This window comes from Macaca thibetana, chromosome 11 (genome assembly GCF_024542745.1).
Source record: "Macaca thibetana thibetana isolate TM-01 chromosome 11, ASM2454274v1, whole genome shotgun sequence".
Lineage (NCBI taxonomy): Eukaryota > Metazoa > Chordata > Mammalia > Primates > Cercopithecidae > Macaca > Macaca thibetana.
The window spans coordinates 326,006-349,705 of record NC_065588.1 but is presented as its reverse complement, the minus strand read 5'-3'; the positions used below and the strand labels follow the sequence as shown (position 1 = coordinate 349,705).

The 23,700-nt window shown below is 40.1% G+C and overlaps 1 protein-coding gene across 1 annotated transcript in view; it reads left to right on the top strand.

The window, feature by feature from the left end:
- The window catches only part of KDM5A (lysine demethylase 5A), a 93,826-nt gene that overhangs the window by 34,793 nt on the left and 35,333 nt on the right, over positions 1 to 23,700 (top strand). The window contains exons 11-19 of the mRNA XM_050747025.1: positions 4,779 to 4,960; positions 5,542 to 5,704; positions 7,127 to 7,246; positions 10,028 to 10,222; positions 15,100 to 15,281; positions 15,666 to 15,790; positions 16,301 to 16,451; positions 18,082 to 18,196; positions 21,029 to 21,384. Coding sequence (XP_050602982.1) covers positions 4,779 to 4,960; positions 5,542 to 5,704; positions 7,127 to 7,246; positions 10,028 to 10,222; positions 15,100 to 15,281; positions 15,666 to 15,790; positions 16,301 to 16,451; positions 18,082 to 18,196; positions 21,029 to 21,384 — 1,589 coding nt within the window. The remainder of the gene's footprint in view (positions 1 to 4,778; positions 4,961 to 5,541; positions 5,705 to 7,126; positions 7,247 to 10,027; positions 10,223 to 15,099; positions 15,282 to 15,665; positions 15,791 to 16,300; positions 16,452 to 18,081; positions 18,197 to 21,028; positions 21,385 to 23,700) is intronic.

The following is a 23,700-nucleotide window of genomic DNA, read 5'->3' as shown; positions in this document are numbered from 1 at the left end:
GAGAAGGAATTTCGCCTCTGTCGCCCAGGCTGAAGCACGAGCTTAGCTCACTGCAACCTCCACCTCCTGGGTTCAAGCAGTTCTCTTGCCTCCACCTTCCGAGTAGCTGGTATTACAGGTACCTGCTATTATGCCCGGCTGATTTTTGTTTTTTTTGTAGAGACAGGGTTTCACCGTGTTGGCCAGGATGGTCTTGAACTCCTGACGTCAGGTGATCTGCCCGCCTCGGCCTCCCAAAGTGAGCCACCGTGCCTGGCCATTAACTCAGCATTTTTTTTTTTTTAAGAGGAGTTTTGCTCCTGTTGCCCTGGCTAGAATGCAGTGGCGTGATCTTGTCTCACCGCAGCCTCTGCCTCCCGGGTTCAAGCAGTTCTCCTCCCTCAGCCTCCCCAGTAGCTAGGATTACAGGCATGCGCCACCACGCCTGGCTAATTTTGTATTTTTAGTGGGGTTTCTCCATGTTGGTCAGGCTGGTCTTGAACTCCCGACCTCAGGTGATCCACCTGTCTTGGCCTCCCAAAGTGCTGGGGTTACAGGCGTGAGTCTCTGCGCCCGGCCAGCTCTGCGTTTTAAAACTAATTTAGGCTGAGTGGAATGACTCACACCTGTAATCCCAGAACTTTGAGAGGCCAAGGTGGAAAGGTCACCCGAAGCCAGGAGTGACAGAAGAAAATCCTATCTCTTAAAGAAAAGGAGAAAAAAGCTAATTAGTTTAAAATTTTAACTCCAGTTTAATATTTTTGCCTAGTTCTTTCTGTTGTAAAATCCAGGGCAGGCATGGTGGCTCACGCCTGTAATCCCGCACTCTGTGAGGCCAAGGTGGGTGGATCAACGAGGTCAGGAGTTCAAGACCAGCCTGGCCAAGATGGTGAAACCCCGTCTCTACTGAAAACACAAAAATTAGCCATGCATGGTGGCAGGTGACTGTACTCCCTGGGAGGCTGAGGCAGGAAAACTGCTTGAACCCAGGAGGTGGAGGTTGCAGTGAGCTGAGATTGTGCCACTACATTCCAGCCTTGGCATCTCTGTCTCAAAAAATAAAAGAAAGTTTAGAAATATTTGATTCTATGTTTATCATATTGTTTCATTTTTCAAAACATATGTTTCCCTTTTGAATATAGGATAAATCTAAGCTTCTCAGTCCAAAACTTAAAATTAAAGATCTAATCTTTTTTTCTAGTGTTATTTCCTGTATTTTTGAGTATGACTATTCCATTCTGCCGCTTCACCAGCTGGACTAGTATATACTGTGTAATTTACCTTTTACATTCTTGTAGCTCTTCCTCCTAGAATGTTTATTCAAATCTTATCTGTCCTTCAAAGCTCAACACAATTTCTTCCTTGCTGTGAAGTTTTCCTAACAATCTTTGTTGTCCTTTCTCGTACTGCTATAAACAAATACTTGAGACTGGGTAATTTATCAAGAAAAGAGGCTGTACAGATTCCACAGGCTGTACAGGTAGCATGGCTGAGGAGGCTTTGGGAAACTTTCAATTATGGCAGAAGGTGAAGGCTAAGCAGGCACGTCTTATGTGGCCAGAGCAGGAGGAAGAGAGAGAAGCGGGAGTTGCTCCACACTTTTTTTTTTTTTTTGAGACGGAGTCTCGCGCTGTTGCCCAGGCTGGAGTGCAGTGGCCGGATCTCAGCTCACTGCAAGCTCCGCCTCCCGGGTTCCCGCCATTCTCCTGCCTCAGCCTTGGGACTACAGGCGCCCGCCACCTCGCCCGGCTATTTTTTTTTGTTTTTTAGTAGAGACGAGGTTTCACTGTGTTAGCCAGGATGGTCTCGATCTCCTGACCTCGTGATCCGCCCGTCTCGGCCTCCCAAAGTGCTGGGATTACAGGCTTGAGCCACCGCGCCCGGCTTCCACACTTTTAAACAACCAGATCTCGTGAGAACTCACTGTTGTGAGAACAGCAAGGTGGGGATATCTGCCCCCATGATCCGGTCACCTTCCACCAGACACCTCCTCCAACATTGGGTATTCCAGTTCAACATGAGATTTGGGTAGGGACACAAATCCAAACCATATCACAATCCAAACCCATGATGATCACTGTTTTGTTGTCCTCTGAAGAACTGTATTTTTCTCTTCTATGTGTATTTGGAATTTTATATATGTTACCTTGTAACTTTTTTTTTTTTGAGATGGAGTCTCGCTCTGTTTCCCAGGCTGGATTGCAGTGAGGCGATCTTGACTAACTGCATGCTCCACCTCCTGGGTTCAGGCACTTCTGCCTCAGCCTCCTGAGTAGCTGGGGCCACAGGCGTGCACCACCATTCTCGGCTGGTTTTTGTGTTTTTACTAGTGATGGGATTTCACAGTGTTGGCCAGTCTGGTTTCGAACTCCTGACCTCAAGTGATCCACCAGCCTCGGCCTCCCAGTGTTCTTTTTGTTTGTAGACCTAGTCTCTTCAATGAAATTCACTGTTTTTCAGCCAACCAACTGACCAATCAAAAAACATTGAGCAATAACCTGTTGAGATTCTTTTATTTCGTTTTTTGTTAGCCTGTTGAACTTTAGGGATGGATCTCTTTGCCATTTCTTATTGGAATTCTTAGTTAAACCTATGTTGGACTTTGTTATTCTATCGTCTGTGACTTTTTTTTTCTTTCTTTTTTTTTTTTTTAGTGAGACAGCGTCTCGCTTTGTCTTTCAGGCTGGAGTGCAGTGGCATGATCTTGGCTCACAGCTTCAGTCTCCTGGGCTCAGGGGATCCTCCCACCTCAGCCTCCCTAGTAGCTGGAACACCACCACGCCTGACTAATTTTTGTATTTTTTGTGGAGATGGGGTCTCGCCATGTTGACCAGGCTGGTCTCAAATTCCTGGGCTGAAGTCATCTGCCTGCCTGGACCTCCCAAAGTGCTGAGATTACAGGCATGAGCCACCGTGCCTGGCTTCTCTCTGACTCTTTTTTTTTTTTTTTTTTTTTTGAGACAAAGTTTCCCTCTTGTTGCTCAGGCTGGAGTGCAATGGGGCGATCTCGGCAATCTCCGCCTCCTGGTTTCAAGTGATACTCCCGTCTCAGCCTCCCCAGTAGCTGGGATTATAGGTGCCTGCCACCATGCCCAGCTTATTTTTTGTATTTTTAGTAGAGACAAAGTTTCACTGTGTTGGCCAGACTGGTCTCAAACTCCTGACCTCAGGTGATCTACCTGCCTCACCATCCCAAAGTGCTGGGATTACAGGTGTGAGCCACTGCACCCAGCCCGCCTCTCTGTGACTCTTAATTACAGTTTGAAAGTTTGTATATTTTTGTGCTGCATTATAGATAATTTCCTCAAACCTGTCTTCTAGTTCACAAATTCTCTTTAGCTTTGTCATTGGCTCTTTAACTTCTTACCTTGAGGGTTTTTTATTTTTAGCTTGTATTATAGAAACTTTTTTTTTTTTTTTTTTTTTTGAGACGGAGTCTTGCTCTGTCGCCCAGGCTGGGGTGCAGTGGCCGGATCTCAGCTCACTGCAAGCTCCGCCTCCCAGGTTTACGCCATTCTCCTACCTCAGCCTCCCGAGTAGCTGGGACTACAGGTGCCCGCCAACCCGCCCGGCTAGTTTTTTTGCATTTTTTAGTAGAGACGGGGTTTCACCGTGTTAGCGAGGATGGTCTCGATCTCCTGACCTTGTGATCCGCCCGTCTCGGCCCCCCAAAGTGCTGGGATTACAGGCTTGAGCCACCGCGCCCGGCCTATAGAAACTTCTAAACAGTAAGCACAATAATGACCCTACCCCCACCCCTGCGAGTTCCTGACGTCCACATTCAGTTACCAACTTTCTAATAGCAGATTCTCATATCTGCTTCTGCATTCAAACTGTTATGATAGCACATATCATCTTTCCCCTGGAAAACTCACACTATACTCCTGCAGGAATGTAAGTGGAAAAGGCAAATGATGTCTTAGAATTACTATGAAAATAGTTTGACTTAGTGGATCCTCTAGATCCCATTTTGAGAACTGCTCTCCGTAAAGATGATAAGCACTTTTTTAAGTCACAGCCTCATACGGCTTCAGGGATGGATGTTGGAAAGTCATTCTCCAGTGCCAGTCTCCAATTAGAAGCCCCTGTGAAAACCCTTGCAACAGCTTCCTTTTTTATTCTGGCTGGCTTCTGCTCTGTTTCCAGAAACTGGGAATTCCCTTTTCTTTTGGGTTCAGCTGTGAAGTTTTTTTGGTTATTATCATTTGTCCAGTATTTCTAGGTGTGTTTGTATAATGGTTAGGAGTGATGGCAGTGACTTTCTGCATTGTGTCAGTCTTCATTGTTGCCACAAGTTCAGGATTATGTGTATTATTACATTTTGTCTTTACAGTATCTAGCACCATTCCATCAATGTAGTAATAAGATTTTAGGATATTACGCTACTGGGTATAAAATAGAAATATTGATGTTGTATTAAGGTGGGACCCATTTTCCTGACTGGCTGGAGAATAAAGAATTGCTCTTGTGCTTTGGAGTAACCAGAGGCATCTGAGATAAAGGGACTCTAAGTAGAACCTAGACAGAAGGTAGGATTAAATATTGAGTTATATGAGTTACATGGTAAACCATAGGTATCTGAGATAAAGGAAATCTAAATAGAACCTAGACAGAAGGTAGGATTAAATATTGAGTTACATGAGTTACATGTAGTGGATAGCAAAGATCACAGACTGTATGCACTAGAGTATAAATATTATAAAATTTTTTACTTTTCTGGAAAGATTCCCTTGACATTTCTATTGAGCACTTTTCATTTCTGATTTTTCATTTACAGTTTCTTTTTTTTTCTCTTACAGGAATATGCACTTTCTGGTTGGAATTTGAATAACATGCCTGTCCTGGAACAGTCTGTTCTTGCGCATATTAATGTGGACATCTCTGGCATGAAAGTGCCATGGCTCTATGTGGGAATGTGTTTCTCTTCTTTTTGCTGGCACATTGAAGATCACTGGAGTTATTCCATCAACTACTTGCACTGGTATGTACAGTCTAAAATACAGCATGCGCGGACTCTGCTGAAGTCTAGTGGATTAATGATGCCAAGTTTTTGATCTTTAAGGTTTACAGACAGAGTCTAAGATTTCCATAATTTCTAGCCTTGGCCTGTTTCTTTGGGTAGTAAAACTGAACTCAGTGAAGCTGTTTAGAGGCATTCTGGAGAGCACTGATTGTTCTGATCATTGTGGGGATAGTTGGAATGTCCGTTATTCACATGGACCTGTGAATCAAGGTCATGTATCAGCATCCTTTGGGACAGTGCTTACTTTTCATATAGCGTCTTTCCTGTTTGAAGGTGTTTTCACTGATCTGCCTTCCAGAGTTCATGTACTGAGTTGCTTTTCTAATTGTAGTGATAAGTTTGTATCTGCCTATATATACTACTATTTACTTAGCTCCTGTTGTGAACAACAACACAGGTTTATGAGATGGTTGCTAGAATTCAGGGCATATAATCTGACCATGGAATAAGACAAGTTAATTATAATTTGGTGGACTGGAATCAGATGCCCTAGCCTCATTGGTACCATGTTCTGCCTAAACAGTTATTTCTTTTGCTAGGGGGGAGCCAAAGACATGGTATGGTGTGCCATCTCATGCTGCAGAACAACTGGAGGAGGTGATGAGAGAGCTGGCTCCTGAGTTATTTGAATCCCAGCCTGATCTTCTGCATCAGTTAGTCACCATCATGAACCCCAATGTGCTGATGGAGCATGGTGTGCCTGTGAGTCTTTGGCTGTCTTCCTTCAGTTTCTTGTTTGTTTGTTTTTTTCATTTTTGAAACAGGGTCTTGCTCTGTGGCCCAGGCTGGAGTGCAGTGGCACAATGATTGCTTATTGCAGCCTCGACCTGCTCAGCTCAAGCAGTTCTCCTGCCTCAGCCTGGTGAGTGGCTGGGACTGTAAGAGCATACCACCACCCCCGGCTAATTTGTTGTATGTTTTTAGAGACGAAACCTTGTGTTGCCCACGCTGTTCTCGAACTCCTGAGCTCAAGCAGCCCTCCCACCTCGACCCCCAAAGTGTTGGGATTACAGGTGCGAGCCACTGCACCCAGCCAGTAGTTTTAATTTAAAGTTATTTTAGCTTTTGATTAGATAGAATAACGACATGTGCTTTGTTTTATAACTAGAAATGAGTCATAACATCTTTTAGCCAAATTAGAATTTATACTCTGCAGGGAACAACTTTTATCTGATTAAGAAGGGGAGTATTAAAGTATGAATCATACTTTATGTATAGCTACCTATTCACATAACCTTCTTTTTTCAGTAAATATTACATCCTACTTTGAACAAAAATCTCATATTCTTTGTTATCCCTGTTTAACCAAAGCAGAGGTATTTTAAGTGGTGGCTCTAATAACTAATAAGATGCTTATCCTAATAACTAATAAGTATGCTTATCCTTATTTTCTCAGATTTCTTAGCTTTTAATACATGAGATAATGAAATAAAAATATACTGCAAATGCCTTTTTCACTTTTGAACCTAAGTTTGAAGATGTTTCTCAAATTCAAGCTAATGCCTGATAAAGTATAAATTTAACAGGTTTACTATAGATAATCAAATATTCATCATAACCTTAAAGAGAAAGTAGATTAACATTTATAAAGTTACTTTGTTTTTAAGTAATAAATTTATACCAGAATCTGAGACTTTTCAGGAGACATACAGTATTATTGTAAAACAAAGTGAGATTTCAAGAAAACTGATTTTGGGGACATCTTATTGGGGATGTCTCATGTGCTATGTGAGTTTAGTTAGTTCCAAAAAACTATCCAAAAGTAGCAGGAAATTCTATTCTTTGCCACTATTTATGATACAAGAATAAAAGAAATTCTTTTAATTGTAAAAATTGTATCAGTTTAAGAAACTCGTAGCTCATTGAGAGTAATTTTTTTTTTTTTTGAGAATTTCTTTTGGCTGCTAATTCTTGTCATGAATTATAATCTATTATCAGTTACTATTTTAAGAAGGTAGAATTCTGGCTATTTCTGATATCATTTTCCGATATGTTTAACTTAATGCTTTATTGTTTTCAGTTTTAGAAAATGCATCTGAAATTATCTGACTAATAAAATCTGTCTTCCTCTTTTTGTTGTTTTTATTTTTTATTTTTGTATCCCTGTTCCCAATTTGCATTTAGGTGTACAGGACCAATCAGTGTGCTGGCGAGTTTGTTGTGACCTTTCCTCGTGCCTATCACTCTGGATTTAACCAGGGCTACAACTTTGCTGAAGCTGTGAACTTCTGTACTGCTGACTGGGTCTGTTCTATAGCAAGTGGCTGTTGTACGTCTACTAACCCCCTATAAATATAAAGCAGCTCAGTTGCCATGTTTGCTTAGCTGGGCTGAGGGTAGGGTTCATCAGTATTTTAGTGGAGACTGGAGTGGCTATTATAGTTTAGAAAGCTAAGTAGATTTCCATCACATTTTTTATTTTGAAGATTTCCATCACATTTTTTATTTTGAAGATTTTATAGTTCTTACCCATTTATTATTTTCCTCATTCTGTTTGAACTTGCTTCCTTCATTTCCATTCTTTTCCTTCCCTTTCCCCTTCCGCCATTTCCTTCTTTCCTTCCTTTCCTTCTCTCCTTTGCTTTCCTTTATTTGGACTCCCTCCCTTCTGGTCAGGTGCTCAGAAGAGAGAGACTGTTTGAACTTCGATTCTTTCTGAATCCTTCTTTTCTAAGGGAAAACACAGATTGGTGCAAAAGTAATAGTGGCTTTTGCCATTGAAGATACAAGTTGGTGCACAAGTAATTGCAGTTTTAAAACCGCAACTACTTGTGCACCAACGTATGGTTTTCTTAGCTTTTGCTTTCTCTGAGCATTTTTGGGACTTAATAAGGTGATCAGGCTTATAGAGATAATTTCAGATATTCTACCATATTTTCAAATACGTAGCTTTGAAATTTTACAAATTCCTTCTTTTTTTTTTTCTGATAGACAATTAGGTGATTTTATTAGTCTTGCCATTTTATGTTTTATTCTGTTCCTTTTTTTAATTTTAAAAGAGTAACTATAATATTGAGATCTCTGCACTATACTTTTATGTAAATGATAACGCTAGGTAATTGCTGTTTTGCTTTTGTATGAAGTAGATAATCAAAAAGTATTTAGTGACTGTTATGTTGCTTGGGAGAAGGCTATACAGTATATTTATGATACACACTGACTTTATTTTCTTGTATGGGTGCTGTTTTTGTTGCTTCTGTTAACATTTTGGGGGCAACCCTTTAATAATGGATCTTATGTTTTCTGCAGGCACCTTAATTTGTTAAATTCCATGATTAACCATATAGAGATTGTTTTTGTTTCCTTTGCTAATGAGTAAAATGATACAATGAATAGTCTTTCTTGATCCAATAGTTTTGAAAATTTTTCTTATTAGGCTTTGGAAACAGCATAATTTAGCAAGAACAAGACTGGGCTTAGGATTTTGCCTTGGGCTTGAGCTGTGTTTCTAAACATTCAACCAGCATTTATTGAGTGTTTATGATACATGGTAATTGGCTAGGTGTAGAAAATGGGAGGATTTAGGAGCTGGAGATAGTTTCTGCTGTTCCCCTTGTCACTGTTATTGGCATTTGACCTTGGGCAGCTTTTAACATTTCACTGGGCCTAAGTTTTTTAGCTGGTACGTAAAGATGCTGGTGGATTCACTTAATAACCTCAGACAAGTTAGAGGATATGCGTGGAAGCCCTTGACACTCTTTAGAAGAAGGGTGTGATACAAATTAAAAGTTGTAGCAATTTTAGCTCTGGAATAAATTAATGGGACTAATTTTTATAAGTTACAATGGGTAATCACTTCTATTTTATGTGGCTTCCTCACATATTTTAATAGTTAAGAACTGCAAATCCCACAGTATGATTTTTTCTTCTACTTGTTTTTGTATTGAGACTAGGTGAGACATTTTTAAAGAGTACGTACTTAAGATATGAAAGAGTTGTGTGTTGTTAATAGACAAAATAATTGCTAATCATAGGTTCAAAACACACACACACACACACACTTTCTCCTTGGGAAAGTTTTTTCTTTGAAGAGTGTGGAAACACTGCATAATTCAGAGATAGCCTCATATTTTCTTTGATTTCTCGGATTCCTTTCTGCCTTTCTCAAACTGTAGATGAATTCTAAAAGGGTCTTAAAGGTCAATTTCTTATTTTTTCTCTTTTATATTACAAATACAAACAAAACTCCTTTATCCAAGTTCTTCTGCCTGAGCATAGGAAAGAAGTTGAAGTTGGAGTGCGTATTTATGTGTAGGGCATAGCTGTTGTTATAATTTGGCTTGTAGCTTGAAAATTACGGAGATTTTCAAGATTTATTTTAAAGGCTGTAACTGTTCATTTATGAAAAGTGATGATTTAGTCATTTATTTCACTGTTAGGGAAATAAAGTATATAATTTTATAATTTCACTTTGAATTATCTTTCTGCCAGGCTTGTTTTTAAAATAATTTCTAGATGCTAAAATCTAAATCATCCTTTGTTTTGGTTTTTGCAAAAAAACTGAATGTCAGCCAATGTGGATTGCTTAAGTATTACTTTTTCCCTCTTTCCTATTTTTTTCTTTTTTTTTCATCTAATAACATCTGTTCTTTTTGTTCTATGGAAATTTGAGTCCTGAGTATTTCCACTTAACCCTTTTTGGCTTGAACTTATTTAATTATTTACTTTTACAGTATTTTTCTTTTTCTTGTAAGGGCAGGCTCATGTTAAATTGGTCTAAAAGAGTTTGCTGCCTCAGTTATATACCAAAGAACTCCTTGATATACAATAAATAGAAAATTAGCAGTTTAGGCCAGAAATTTAGCATTTCAGATTATGGGAATTTTCTATGGGAAAGCCTTTGAAATTCTGGCTGGGTCATACAGGGTTAATATTTACAGTTAATGTAATATTGCCTCTTTATATTTAAATGGATTTGGTATTCTGTCTTCTTTCTAATAAAAGGGAGGACCTGGAGGGTAAGTAGTGGTTCTGTTCTGGGGTATGTTGTAAGCGAGTTATTTAATTTGGAAATCTCCTTTTCAGTTGCCCATCGGACGTCAGTGTGTGAATCATTACCGACGCCTAAGGCGCCATTGTGTCTTTTCACATGAGGAACTCATTTTCAAGATGGCAGCAGATCCAGAATGCTTAGATGTGGGGCTGGCTGCCATGGTCTGCAAAGAATTGACTCTCATGACTGAGGAAGAAACACGATTAAGAGAGTCTGTTGTACAGATGGTGAGTTTGCTGAGCACATTCTCTATGTTTGATACTGCTTATGGGATATGCTAAATAAACCTATAGATAGAATTTTCATCTCTGATTCCCTAGGAGTTAAACATAAAAATCACTGATTTGGAGAAGATTTTATGTTTTTATGACTGACATACTGGTTTCTCCAGATTAAAAACGTTTTAGGAATCTTATCTAGGTTTTTAAAACGAGTCCTATCAGAATTTCTTAGGCATATATTTACGTTTTAAATCTTCTACATACGGTGTTAATTGTTTAAAAATAAAATTTAAATCATTTTTTTTCTGAGCTTTGTGTTGAATAAGTTGTGTTTCTGGCAATTACAGACTGTCAGTTTGAATTAATCTTTTTCCCTCCCCTTTAAGTAATTTGATGAATAGGAAGGATGGAATAACCAAGGGTTGGGATTTAAAATACTTAGGATAAGCTAAGCATCATCACATTGAACTGGCTAATATATGAGAAAATGTGTATCTTTAGCATCATCTTGGCCTGTTCTATCTAATATTTCCTGCATAGCTGGCTAGCTTCATTAGGTTTACACCATGCTTCCTCCTGTTTTTGTATCATGTCCCTCCTCCTTCTCTGCCTGATATTCTGTCTCTGTTTTTAAAATAACTTTGTTGAAGCATAATTGAGATGTAATAAACTACATGTGTTTAAAGTGTACAATTTGATAAGTTTTGACTATGTATATACCCATGAAACCATTGCTACAATCAAGATAATGAATATATCTATCACCCCTACAAGTTTTTTCATGCCCTCATATGGTTCTTCCTTCTTGCTCCGTACCACCTTTTTGAAAGATGGGTTCTGTCTCTGTTGCCCAGGCTGGAGTGCAGTGGCACAATCATAGCTCACTGCAGCCTCAAACTCCTGGGCTCAAACAATCTTCCCACCTCAGCCTCTGGAGTAGTTGAGACTGCAGGTGCGTGTTACCATGTCCGTCTAATTTTTTAAATTTTTTGTAGTGGTGGAGCCTTGCTTTGTTACCTAGGCTGGTCTCAAACTCTTGGCTTCAAGCAGTCCTCCTGCCTTGGCCTCCCGAAGCGTAGGGATTACAGGCATGAGCCACCACACCTGGCCATCCTGCACCATCACCTTCTCCTCTTGCCCCAAACCCCAGAAACCACTATTCTTTCTTTGCTTATTTTTTTGGAGAATTTTATTCAAATCAAACCATACAAGTTGTCCTTTTATGTCTGATTTCTTTCATTCAGCGTAATTACTTTGGGACTCATCCATATTGTTGCATGTACCAATACTTTATTCCTTTTTATTGCACACTGGTTTTCCATTGAATAGGTGTACCGCAATTTGTTTATCCTTTCACTTGTGGGTGGACATTTGGATTGTTAACATGTTTTGGCTGTTAGAAATTAAATTGCTCTGAACATTTGTGTACAGCCTTTTGATGGACATATGCTTTTGTTTATCTTGAGTAAATACTAGGCGTGGAATGCTTGGATCATATAGTATGTGTATGTGTAATTTTTTTTTTTTTTTTTGAGATGGAGTTTCACTCTTGTTGCCCAGGCTGGAGTGCAGTGGCTTGATCTCAGCTCACCGCAACCTCCGCCTCCTGGGTTCAAGTGATTCTCCTGCCTCAGCCTCCCGGGTAGCTGGGATTACAGGCGCCGCCACCACGCCCGGCTAATTTTTGTATTTTTAGTAGAAAGGGGGTTTCTTCATGTTGGCCAGGCTGGTCTGGAACTCCTGACCTCAGGTGATCCGCCTGCCTCGGCCTCGCAAAGTGCTGGGATTACAGGCGTGAGCCACCGCACCCAGCTGTATGTGTAATATTTTCTAAAACACTGTGACGCTGTGTTCCAAAGTGGTTGTACCATTTTATGTTTCCTCCAGCAGTGTGTAAGAAGTTTCGGTTGCCTTCTATCCTCACCAACATTTGGTATAGTTAGTCTTTTCAACTTCAGACATTGTAATAAGGTTATAGTGGTATTTCATTATTTAATATTCCCACTTTAACCTTGTATTCTTTTTTTGTTGTTGTTTTTGAGACAGAGTCTCACTGTGTTGCTTAGGCTGGAGTGCAGTGGCATGATCTTGGCTCACTGCAACCTCAGCCTTCCAGGTTCAGCAGTTCTCCTGCCTCAGCCTCCCAAGTAGCTGGGATTACAGTCATGCACCACCTTCTCTAGCCAGTTTTGTATTTTTCGTAGAGATGGGGTTTCACCATGTTGGCCAGGCTGGTCTGGAACACCTGGCCTCAAGGGATTTGCCCACCTTGGCCCCCCAAAGTGCTGGGATAACAGGCATGAGCCACTGCGCTTGGCCTCAAATAGCTTTTAATTTGTATTTCTGGCTTTTTTCTTCTCTCCATTTTCTCCTTATTTATGGTTTTCTAAAGTATATTCTCAGGAATATAAGCTTTGTAATGTTTTAGAAGGTATTATAAGGAAAAGTTCTGTGGCTAAAAACGTTTGGAAAATGGCAGGCTAAGAAAAGGTAAATGGATATATTTAAAATATTGATGTTAGCTTCATTTAAGACTGGAAAAGTAACAGAACAATGAATTCTAGTTTGGGTACAAAAAATAGGGGGACCTAAAATAATGTGAAATACATATTTTTCCAGTTTTCAGGATTTTAAAATTACTTAAAAGGTATAGGAAAATTAACGGTAAAAATTAATAAAAACATATATAGGCCAAAAAGAAAGATAAATGAGATCCTTACTGCAGAACTTCTGATTCTTGAATATGCTGGTGTTCATTGTTATCTGTGAAGTAGGAGGGATATAATCCATAGCATTTTCCAAAAAAATGTTTTTCCTTGTTTTTTTTTTTTTTGTAGAGACATTGTCTTCCTATGTTGCCCAGGCTGGTCTTGAACTCGTTGGCTCAAGTAGTCCTCCCACCTCAGCCTCCCAAACTGCTGAGATTATAGGTGTGAGCCTCCACACCTGGAACAAAAAAAAATTATTTTCCCCAGAGTATCTTTTAGGATCTGTGATCCTTGGAGTACACTTCGGGAAACTGTATAAAATTTCTTGAAGCAGCCAGAACTTTCTCAGTTGCCACCTTAGCATTCCCTTGAGAGCAGCATTGCTAGTTGTTCTGAAGCTAAATTCTTATAAACTAAGAAGTATGTGCAGTGCATTTTGAAACTGTTTTTATGTTAAAATAATTTTTAAGCCGGGCGCGGTGGCTCAAGCCTGTAATCCCAGCACTTTGGGAGGCTGAGACGGGCGGATCACAAGGTCAGGAGATCGAGACCATCCTGGCTAACACGGTGAAACCCCGTCTCTACTAAAAAATACAAAAAGCTAGCCGGGCGAGGTGGCGGGCGCCTGTAGTCCCAGCTACTCGGGAGGCTGAGGCAGGAGAATGGCGTGAACCCGGGAGGCGGAGCTTGCAGTGAGCTGAGATCCGGCCACTGCACTCCAGCCCGGGTGACAGAGCGAGACTCCGTCTCAAAAAAAAAAAAAAAAAATAATAATAATAATAATTTTTAAAGAAAACACTAAATGCCAATATGAGAAAATGGAAAGATAGGAGAATATGGCCAGCAGACATCTAAATTAAACTAGTATCAAAAACAATGTATGATGAAAAACCAGAATTGTGCATGCTAGTGAATAAATTATCAGGTTCCCACCTTGTTTAAATGAAGAGAGTTTGCTCTTCTTGCAGAATTGTGTTTCCGAGTAACTTACTCCATCAAGTAAGCAGAAACTGTAAAGTTATATAATAAATGGTGGTCTTTGGTAAAATGCACTTTGTATGCTCTTATATATATATATATATATATATATATATATTTTTTTTTTTTTTTTTTTGAGACGGAGTCTTGGTCTGTCACCCAGGCTGGAGTGCAGTGGTGCAATCTCAGCTCACTGCAACCTTCACCTCCTAGGCTCAAGTGATTCTCCTGCCTCAGCCTCCTGAGTAGCTGGGACTACAGGCATGCATCACCACACCTGGCTAATTTTTGTATTTTTAGTAGAGATGAAGTGTCACCATATTGGCCAGGCTGTTCTCAAACTCCTGACCTCAGGTGATTGGCCCGGCTTAGCCTCCCAGAGTGCTGGGATTACAGGCGTGACCCACTGCACCCTGCCCACTCTCATATTCTTGGCATACTGAATTTGTCTTAACTTTCTTTTTGATGATTTTGATTTGCACAATTTACTTTATACTTCTTTGTCCTTACATATGTTGTATATGTCACTGTTACTTTTGGATAATAGATTACTAATTTATTTTGCTCAAGGATATAATTGGGAGTTTGGGGCCAGCCACCCCCAGAATGCCTCCCAATTACAATTTTCTTCCCTTCTGTCAAAAAACTGTCTTGACTTTTGTGGTAATCACGTTTCTTTTTTTTAGAGACAGGGTCTTGCTGTGTCGGCTGGGGTTGGAGTGCAGCAGTACTATCATAGCTCACTGCAGCCTGGCCTCAAATGATCTTCCCTCCTTAGCCTCCTGAGTAGCTGGGATTGCAGGCATGCACCACCATGCCTGGGTAATGTTTAAACATGTTTTTATAGGGATGCTGACTTTGTTGCCCTGGCTGGCCTCAAATCCCTGGCTTCAAGCAATCCTTCCACCTCAGCCTCCTAAAGTGCTGGGATTATAGCCATGAGCCACTGCACCCAGCCCACATTTCTTTATAGTTTTGTCGTTCAAATGTGCATCCTTAGATACCAAACTTTAATCTTGCGCATTGAAAAACAGCGATGATTACTTTTAGGAAGTATTTCGATGTTGTGCCATTGTACCTTTCATGTTTATGCCTTTAAGTCAGAGATTTGTCTGTGGAAAAAAATGTAGTAACTTAAGTTTTTTGATGTTTTAAAGACTAGAAAGACTTGATCTAGTGCAATAAATTATATTTCAGGGTGTCCTGATGTCAGAAGAAGAAGTGTTTGAACTTGTTCCTGATGATGAGCGACAGTGTTCAGCATGCAGAACCACGTGTTTTCTCTCTGCTCTCACATGTTCCTGTAATCCTGAGCGGCTTGTGTGTCTCTACCATCCAACTGATCTGTGCCCCTGCCCCATGCAGAAGAAATGTCTTAGGTATCCAAAAGTGTTTTGTAAAACTTCCATGACCTTTTTTTAAAACCAAGTCTTAATGTTATTTTTACTTACTCCCTTCCTTTACTCTTTACTCTGGACTTCTCAACTTCTCTGTCTACTTCTAGGCTTGAAGACCAGTCCTTTAAAGTTGGCCCTAAACTTGGCAGCTGAAATTAGTTTCTTTATCAGTTGATTTCACATGTTCCTTGTCTCCTTGCATTAAAAACGGTGGGCTGGTTTGATTTTTCTCTTCATGTGAACGAAGATCCCATTCCCTTGGCCATTGTATTCTCCTTAAGCCGATTATACTAAAACTTTATTTTTAAGTTATTGTTGGTTTTTGAGATTTTTATTTCTCTGTGTGTTTGTGTTTTCTTTTTGTAGATACCGCTACCCATTAGAAGACCTCCCTTCTCTGCTTTATGGTGTAAAAGTCAGGGCGCAGTCCTATGACACGTGGGTCAGTCGTGTTACAGAAGCATTGTCTGCTAACTTCAACCACAAAAAAGGTTAAATTTCCTTCTTTCGTATACATATGCTGAATTGATTGTCACTTTAAAAGAGGCTTTGTTTAGATTTACGTTTTTTCTTTCCGTAAAAGAAAAATCCTAGGCTTCCTATGAGATTTGAGATTAATGGGTTGGTTGAATATAGACTTAATTTTCTATTTGAGAATCTTCTTTGAAATGAAAAAACTGACTAAAAATGGGCCGGACATCTAACTTGCAGTAAATTTATTATATATGTTGGGAACCCACTATTACCAGTAAGACTAACACTGAAGGCTTCTTTGGAAAGAGAAATTTATTTACCTGAGAGAAACTGTCTATAAGGATTATAAATGAGCACCTGGTTGTTAGCTTTTATTGTGTTGGTGAGATTTTCACAGCTGTGTGTTTCTACTAATTTTATGTTTCTACTAGTAGGTTGGGGACTCACTTGAGTGAGGTTGGTGAAGATTTTAGAATGGCTTTTTGTGTCTGTGGTCATTGTATATGGCTCTTTATTTATTTTTACAGATTTGATTGAATTGCGAGTAATGCTGGAAGATGCTGAGGATAGGAAATACCCAGAGAATGATCTCTTTCGAAAACTCAGGGATGCTGTAAAAGAAGCTGAGACCTGTGCTTCTGTGGCTCAGCTACTTCTGAGCAAAAAGCAGAAACACAGGTAAACCTAAGACGAGTTTAATTATCGTTGTCCTCTTTCTTTCAGAGTAAAAACCAAATCTTTGTCTGGCCTGCGAAGCCCTACATTGTCTTGGACCTCTTGTGGCCATGTCTCTCGCTCCCAGTGATGCTCCAGTTTTATCTCCTACTATTCTCTCTTCTTTCTTGCTCCAGCCTGCGGTGTTCTTTCTCTTGCCGTTCTTCATACATACAGGCACGTTTTTGTGTAGGACTTCATGCTCTCTCTTTACTCTGCTCGGAGTTCCCTTCCCACCGTATCCAGGTGGCTTGTTCCGTGATCTGCCTCTTTTAAGCCTTTGTTTCCAAATGTCACTTTGTTGGCGAGGGCTTTTCTGACAAGCCTTTATAAAATTACAGTCCTCTTACCCTTTTTCATGCTTTGTTTTTCTCCTAGCGTTATCACCTGCTAATACACTAATCTACTTATTTTATTTATTATCTGTCTTCTCTTCCCCATCCCCCACTAGAATGTACACAAGACTAGAATATCAGGAATTTTTTTTTCATTGTCATATTTCTTGTGCTTAAAACAATGCCTGGCACATAGTTGTGCAATAAATATTTGTAAATGAATAAATGGAAACTATAGGCTGAAGGCAGGTGGCAGCAAAGGGTAACCTTGATGGATGCAGAGGAGGTTGTTAAGAAGCATAGAAGTATGCACCCTTGGTATGATGTAATTCCTAAGTATTAAATTTTCTGTGGTATTTAAATGTGGTGGTGTAATTCCAGCACATTTCTTCTGTCTGAATGGCTTTTCTATAGCAATTCATACTGGGTTTTTAAATTACTTTGTAAATTTTTTATTTACCATTTTGTTAGATAACTTTTCTTAGAGACATTGATCAACGGCTCTTAGCTTGTCATTGGGCCAGTGACCCCACTTGGAGAACCTGGTAAAAGTTTAGGAATCCTCTTAGAAAAATCATATACACACAAATTTTGGAACACTTTCAGAGGATTCATTGTAACCTAAGGCAGGTTAAAGGCTCTTCTTTCACATTTTAACCTTCTTGAGATACAGGGTTAAGTTTTTTTTTTTTTTTTTTGAGACGGAGTCTCGCTCTGTCGCCCAGGCTGGAGTGCAGTGGCGCAATCTCGGCTCACTGCAAGCTCCGCCTCCCGGGTTCACGCCATTCTCCTGCCTCAGCCTCCCGAGTAGCTGGGACTACAGGCGCCCGCCCCTGCGCCCGGCTAATTTTTTCTATTTTTAGTAGAGACGGGGTTTCACCATGGTCTCGATCTCCTGACCTTGTGATCCGCCCACCTCGGCCTCCCAAAGTGCTGGGATTACAGGCGTGAGCCACCACGCCCGGCCCAGGGTTAAGTTTTATCAATGAACTTAATATTCCAACTATGAGGAATTTATGTAATGTTTGAAATGTTTAATACTTGTAGATCGAAGGAACTGTAACTTGGAGAGTTGAATCTTTGAGTCATTAACTGAAGAACTTAAAAACTGTTTTGAAGTGGTCACCATTGCAGTGTAATCCCTCAAACACTGGGATTCTAGGATTGCTTAGGTTTGAGTTCTGAATAGACTAGGAGCCCTTTTGATATCAGAATGACTGATTTTTTCTTACTTATATCTCAATATTATTTCACATCAGACAGAGCCCAGATAGTGGGAGGACTCGGACCAAACTGACAGTGGAAGAATTGAAGGCCTTTGTCCAACAACTTTTTAGTCTTCCGTGTGTCATCAGCCAAGCTCGGCAAGTGAAGGTGGAGTATGACATCCTTTTTTTGGGTAATGTCCTTTGTGACAGGGTCTACTGTTCTGGGTTTCACAGAATGGTATATCTAAACTAGTTTTTTGCTCTAATTTTTTTTTTCTCTCACTATATGCTGCTATTTGAGGTTCTTTAATAGGCAGTTTTTTGGTTTTGTTCTTAGCCGTTATTCCCCATTTAAAATTCTGTAAGGCTGATAAAGAATTATTTTTTTCTATATTAATTTTAGTTCAGAACACCCATTTAACATAGATGTAATTGAGATGCAAGAAATTAGTTAAAATAATCTGCATGTATCAGTGTTATTAATACATGAGCTTTAAAAAATGCAGAGCTCTGAAATTACCAGCACCCTGATGGCTTAATGAATATGTAAAATCTTAAAAGTATGTATCAAATATATTAATCTCCATAGTTAATGATCTTTTGATAGTTTGGGGTGTTTTTGTGTTTTGGGGGTGGGTAGAGGTCTAAAACAGTGTTTTTTGTTTTTGTTTTTGAGAAGGGAGTCTTGCTCTGTCGCCCAGGCTGGAGTGCAGTGGCGCGATCTCGGCTCACTGCAAGCTCCGCCTCCTGGGTTCAAGTGATCCTCCCGAGTAGCTGGGATTACAGGAATGGGCCACTATGCCCAGTTAATTTTTGTATTTTTAGTAGAGACGGGGTTTCGCCATGTTGGCAGTCTGGTTTCAAACTCCTGACCTCAGGTGATCCACCCGCCTCGGCCTCCCAAAGTGCTGGGATTACAGGCATGAGCCACTGTGCCCGGCCTAAAATAGTTTTTATTGTTTTTATCAAGGTTATCAACTTGTGAAATCTAGGGTCAGTTGTATTCTTGTCTTATTCCATTTCATAAGAGCATTTTGATAGCTGCCTACTCTTTCTTGAATGCTGTTCTTTAGCCTCTGTGACACCACACTTTCTGGGTTTTTTCTTAGCTCATTGGCAGTTCTTCTCTTAAGTCTTCCTTGCTGCTTGTTTCTCTTTGACTTGGCTTCTCAAGTGTTGGAGTATATGAGGAGTCTCGGCCCTTTCTTCAGGTGCCCCCACTTCTGATACCTTATTTGCCCAGTGACATTAAATATCACCTGTATCCTGTTGATTCAATCCCACATCTCCAGCCCTGGATGCCTTTTTCCCTACAGACTTGTATGTCCACGTGTGTACTCTGGATTTCCTTTTGGTGGACTAAAAGGCATATTAAAGCCTTTTTTTCTTTTCTTTTTTTTTTTGAGACAGGGTCTGGCTCTGTCACCCAGGCTGCAGTACAGTGGTGTGGTCTCAGCTCACTGTAACTTCTGCTTCCCAGACGCAAGCAGTCCTCCCACCTCAGCCTCCTGAGTTGCTGGTACTACAGGTGCACACCACCACACCTGGCTAATTTTTGAATGTTTTGTAGAGACGAGGTTTCACCATTTTGCCCAGGCTGGTCTCAAAACTCCTGAGCTCAAGCAATCCACTTGCTTTGGCCTCCCAAAGTGCTGGGATTACAGACATGAGCCACCACATCTGGCCTTAAGCCTTTTAATGAACCAAATGAATCAAACTCCTTGATTTCTTTATTTCCCTTATACCCGTGTTCAGTATTTAAACAAGTGCTGGCTGCTGTTACCTCCAAAATATATCCCAAAGCAAACCATTTATTGTCCTCTCCGTTGCCTAAACTATGCTCTACACCACTGGAATGTGCCCCTTGGATTACTGCAACAGGCTTTCAGCTGCTTTCTCTTCTTCTGCTCGTCTGACATTTTATTTTTTGTTTGGTAACCAGAATGATAATCTAAACTTGAAATCAAATCACATCACTTCTGTGTGGTTAAAATTCTCCAGTGGTTCCCCAAAGCCATTTGAATGAAATTCAAACTCATTGTAACCTAGAAGATACTGTGTAGTCTGACCTCTGCTTATTTTTTAACCACATTTCTCCATCGTCCACTTGTAGCAACACACCAAGCTCATTCTTCTTTAAAAGCGTTTGCAATTATTATTTACCTTGCCCTAACTGTTCTTCCTTCAGACCCTCTTGTAGTTCCTCCCCAACCCTCAATTTAGTTTCAGTTTGCCTTCTGTGACTACCATGACATTGCTAAGTAATATGCCTCTGCCCGCTCTGGTCATTCTCTGTTGTGCTGCCCTATTTTCAGAGCACTTGACACTAACTGAAACATTTTATTCGTGTGTTCACTGTCTGGTCACCTGCATTAGAATGTATGTTCTCTGGGCCGGGCACGGTGGCTCTCGCCTGTAATGCCAGCACTTTGGGAGGCTGAGGCGAGTGGATCATGAGGTCAGAAGATTGAGACCATCCTGGCTAACACGTTGAAACCTCGTCTCTACTGAAAATACAAAAAATTAGCCGGGCGTGGTGGCGGATACCTGTAGTCCCAGCTACTCGGGAGGCTGAGGCAGGAGAATGGCGTGAACCCGGGAGGCAGAGCTTGCAGTGAGTTGAGATCGTGCCACTGCACTCCAGCCTGGGAGACAGAGCGAGACTCCGTCTCAAAAAAAATAAAAAAAGTATGTTCTCTGAAGACAAGGACTTTTTATGTCTTCTTTAATACTGTGTGCCTGGAAAAGTGCCTGCATCTAAATCAGCAGTCATTGAATATTTATTGAATGAATCAACTATATTTTAAAAGTAGGAGTATAGCTAGAAGTAATTACACAAAAGCATATTTATTTAACTATCATATCTGAATATTTGGTGTTATGATGGTGAGATTATAAGAGTCTAGAATTGATAGTGTGCCTTGACTATGTCTAGTTCATACTCTTTTGTATCTTTTAAATTTGTTTTTCGAATTTTTGTTTCTTTTGACCTTTTCAGAATCTGCTAGATGATGTGGAAGAGTTTCATGAACGTGCTCAGGAGGCCATGATGGATGAAACCCCAGATTCTTCCAAACTCCAAATGTTGATAGATATGGGCTCTAGTCTGTATGTGGAACTCCCTGAATTACCACGACTGAAGCAAGAGCTGCAACAGGCTCGGTGGTTGGACGAAGTAAGACTGACCTTATCAGATCCACAGCAAGTCACTTTGGATGTCATGAAGAAACTGATAGACTCTGGGGTAGGGTTGGCACCCCACCATGCTGTGGAGAAAGCAATGGCTGAACTACAGGAGCTCCTTACAGTCTCTGAACGATGGGAAGAAAAGGCTAAGGTCTGCCTACAGGCAAGGTGAACACATTTTGGTGACTGTTGCCTCTTTAATGACTAAGTCAGAAGGTAGAATGGGAAGAAGGAGCTTAAAAGGCTTATTTCATTAAATGGCTTGTTGTTTTTTTTTTTTTTTTTTTTTGCCTTTAGGATTTTAATGTGTAAGTAGCATTAGTTAAGTTGTGTAGGTGGGAAAGGCATTTCCTGATGATCCGGGGCCGGAAGGAAACGGGGAGATTCTCCTCTCTCCCTGCTTTGGCAGGCAGCTCCTGGAGAGGTGCAGGTCGGTGGCAGTGGGTACAGGCAAGCTGGAGAGTTTCTTGCTGGGCAGGAATGCCCACAGTCCACACCTTCTTCACCCCTCAGAGCACCTCATTGTGTCTGGACCCACAAATGGAGTGGCAGTGCTAGGGAGTGGGTTCTCCTGTGTCTGGTTCCAACAACTGGTTTATTGTGATGACATTAAATATTTAATTAAATGTTTTGTGCCTTCCCTGGCCAATTGCTAAGTTATCAAATGGGGCTACATGTAGACAGTTTCAAATATGTGCAAACTATTGTGCAGAGTACTTTGTTAGGTATTTCTGGTTATACAAAGTCGTGTTTTGTTTAGAGCCTATACTTAGTGATATTATAGTTAGGAAGTAAGAAGTATAAAGCCCATTGTAGTATGTTATTAATGTTAACCGAAAGGTATGGAAAAATGTTACAGGGATTCAGAGGGGGAGGATCATGGTGAGCTTGGGTGGTCAATAGAGAAGCTTCAGAGAAAAATAAGAACTTAGGTAGAGCCTTGAGGAATGAGTAGGACTGAAGTGGAAGGAAGGTAAGAGAAATGTCAGAAACTGAGTTTAAAGAATATTTAGGGTGTGTTCAAGTGACAGAAAATAAGTGGGTTTCCCTGGAGTGGAGGATTTATGCTGAAAAGTATTGGGAGATGAGAATCAGGCAGGAGGAGAATGTTGAGTGGCTGTATTAGCATCAGCACCCCATTGGACTTAATTAATGAGATTTAAATAAAGTGTTTATATCTGACTGTATGTCAGCAAATTTGGGTGATAATTAATGGTGGTGTTCGTTGTGAAAGCATTTCTCTAGCAGCTAAGATTAATATTTATATAATTTCTCTTGTGAGGATGAGGAAACTGGGGTGCATAGAGCGATCACGTAGTTACTGAGTGACACAACTGAAATTTAAAGCATCTTCCACTTGATTTCAATATCTCTGTGTACTTATCTACTTTGCCAGCCACTTAACTTTGGATGCATTTTGATGAGAAAATCTTCAGGTGATTTAATGAGCACAGCTCTGAGAAGCCTCTATGTGCACTGGGTATTTTGCTATCCAGATGACGTGCAGAATACATACTAAAATGTATTCATTGCTTTTCCTATTTGAACTCTTCATATTACTCAGTGTCTTCAGATTAATGACAGTTCCAGGAGGTGGGAACATATTAAGTGGACAAAGCTAAATAACTTTGGAATGTAAAACTATGATTTTGATAACACCTGATACAACTGGTAGTAGGCTACCAAATGAAATTTTGTTGGTAATAGTAGTTAAACACTTTGTTTTCCCAGTCTCCTATATTTAGTCAGTCACCAGGTCCTGATGATTTTGTCTCCAAAATGTCTTTCATATCTCTCTTTCAAATTCATTGTCACTGACCTGGTTGTAGTCCTCTTATATTTTACCTTGATATTTGAGTTTGGTAAGTATTGATGGAGAACCTACTCCATGCCAGGTACTATTTCTAAATGCTATGTAGACAGTAGTGAACAAGACACACAAAGATCTCTGCTTTCATGGAGCTACCGTTCTAGTAGAGAGAGAGAGAGAGATGAATGAATTCCAAATAATTAGTGTCATGAAAAAAGTAAAACTGGTAAAGAAATAGAGGATTCTGTGGTTGGTGGAAATAGTGGGAGTTAGACTCTTTTCTAATTTCTGTCAGAATTATCTTTCTGAAACACATCCTTAATCTTCTTGATCTCTTAGTATTGGTTGTTAACTACTTACCATTATTTTCTTGAGATTCTTTCTTTGCCTTTGGCCTTCTCTCTACATCTAAAATAATGGTTTTCCTCGAGATTCTGGCATAGATACCTTTCTTTTCTCACTCTGTACAGTCTCTCTGGAAATTTAATTTCTTGGCTCCGTTTGCCTTCTTTATACTGAGTAACTCCTAAATCTTCATTTATAATATAGATTTCTTTCATAAATATCATCTGCCTGTTAGATAATTCCAGGGGATGTCTCACAGATACCTGAAATTCCCTGTATCCAAAATTGGACTCATTAATGTCTTCCCATATCCGCCTCCTTTGTTTCTG